General features: G+C 34.7%; 1 protein-coding gene across 1 annotated transcript; it reads right to left on the bottom strand.

Annotated features, from left to right (window-relative positions):
- Positions 1-133: 133 nt before the first annotated feature.
- Positions 134-1126, bottom strand: LOC127862059 (uncharacterized). Its single transcript, XM_052401009.1, has 2 exons — positions 1014-1126; positions 134-523 (listed from the first exon to the last, which is right to left on the bottom strand). Exons 1-2 carry the CDS (start codon positions 1060-1062, stop codon positions 261-263), a joined length of 312 nt encoding a protein of 103 aa, XP_052256969.1. The 5' UTR covers positions 1063-1126; the 3' UTR covers positions 134-260.
- Positions 1127-2065: the final 939 nt, after the last annotated feature.

The raw sequence follows: 2065 nt of genomic DNA, 5'->3' as shown, positions 1-2065 counted from the left end.
ATGTTGTGACTGAAAACACTTCAGGACGTTCCGGATAAAGGCGCGCCGGCCGTTCAGGACCATTGGGATCCAGCCATGCCGGTCGTTTTAGATGCCGTTTGACTAAGCTGATAAATTAATACAAGACATAAGATATCAATTCTACACGATTTTAATTATTAGATAGACAAACATAGCATTTACATTGGCGGAAAAAAATGTATGGATAGTTGTGTCTTAAAACAAGATTATAATGCAGAGTGAATGCGTGGTAACATCGTTTAATCGTGTATGCAGTCTCCATGGCATGCCCTGTCGTCGCACGTGGCGTTTGGACCGCACTCTCGCACGCAGTCTGCGTTAACCCTGCACTCGTTCGGTACATGACAATGGCACTCGGCGCCCGTAGGGGACGAAGCGGCTCTGTGGCACTCAGGGACCTCACCGTAGATGGTGCATACTACACGCTTACAGTCCCTGTCATATCTGCACGGTGGATGAATAGGCGACTTCGGTGTTGTTCTGCGTATTCTAACGGATAGAACTGAATATACAAGGTAAACTATAGTCTGAGAATACCATTAGCATGGCATTAACCCTTCCATTTAGATAGAACTAAAATTATGTTCAAGTCCCATCTTACATCAAAGTGTTTTTAAATAGACATGCATATATCAGTATTTGATTTGAATTTTAATGGTCTGAAAGTGCATACATTTAATTCATTTTCGTATACATCATAAAAAAAAATATTTATTTAAAAAAGTGCACCATGTCTTATAAGTATGAGAAAAATACTCTTCAAACGCCGCAATTGCAATATGCGGATTACATTCAAGAAATACCTGCTTAAGTTTTGCAATCTGTTTTTTTTAAGTAAAAAATATATTACTTTGATATATGTATATTGCGACTTAACAAATTATTCGCTGTAATAAATAAGTTTTGACACAATATCAAGTTCAGCTCACGTTAGCACTTCAACAATTAAATTTACACCACATATAAAATAATTCACGCATAAATTTACTTACCCATCGCAAAACAGCAAAAAGCGACAATCACAGCAAATCCGTTATTCATGTTTTAATAATAATATTGTGCTTCTTAATTTCTTCCAGAAATTGTGTACCTTATTATCGACATAAAAGCCTTTTTATATGTTGTTCTTTCAGGATCTACGCCAACTACGTCATTCGAGGAAATAAAAAATATATCCTGTTCGGACAGTTATTCATAGTAAAACTAACCACAATGTCATGTCGTAAAAAATAGATTGCTTCAAGTGCAAACCAGTGACATCCGATTCACTGTAATTAAATTTACACCCATCGTGTTTACCTTTTAATTGGATCGACAACAGAACATTAATATGTGTATAATGCAGCAAATTAAATACCAATACCGTATATTTGTATCATACGGCAACCGGACCGAGCTAAATGATCATTTACGAAGACATATAATTACAAAAGTGGTAAATATTTTTTTGAAAAGAAACAATGTTTCATTCACATAAATTATATAAACATTAAAAAATACAAAACTTAATGTTAAATTGTATATTAAGGATTTCAACGTGCTCATAACGTCCATTTCATGAACATAAATAATTTCGTTTTATAGTGTGTATACTGAATCTTTTTTATCATACGTTATGTTAATATTTTTTCTGTGGATTAAGAATATAATTTCACTTTAAAAAAAAAAAAATTTTTCAATAGCATGTCTTGAAATCGACAGACAAGAAGAATATGGATTTCATCTTCAACCGAAAACAAATAGTTTTGTGGCATTGCCGATCAATATTGTGACGCGTACCCTTTTTAATGTTCAATTCATCGCTTGAGCAACCAAAGATATGACATTAATTTGTATAATTCAACAGAAATGATTCATGTTATTATACTTTTTATCGGCAATGAGCCTTTGTTTACATGACACTGTGTGCAAACTACTAGTTTGCGAAATGGCCTAGCAATACTACACATTGACCAAACATCTGAAACGTGGTCACACGAGAACAGCGGTCACACCGCCATACTGAACTGAATAAGTTCGTTAACCTGGGTCCCTTTACATGTGT

Source organism: Dreissena polymorpha, chromosome 16 (genome assembly GCF_020536995.1).
Source record: "Dreissena polymorpha isolate Duluth1 chromosome 16, UMN_Dpol_1.0, whole genome shotgun sequence".
Lineage (NCBI taxonomy): Eukaryota > Metazoa > Mollusca > Bivalvia > Myida > Dreissenidae > Dreissena > Dreissena polymorpha.
This window is presented reverse-complemented; position numbering and strand designations above follow the sequence as displayed.

What these genes read in the sequence shown, in the direction of transcription:
- LOC127862059 (XM_052401009.1), bottom strand. Translation starts at nt 1,062, where the DNA reads ATGAATAACGGATTTGCTGTGATTGTCGCTTTTTGCTGTTTTGCGATG. An exon ending in TTTTTGCTGTTTTGCGATGG is followed by an intron (nt 524 to 1,013) that starts GTAAGTAAATTT and finishes TTGTATATTCAG; the next exon opens with TTCTATCCGTTAGAATACGC.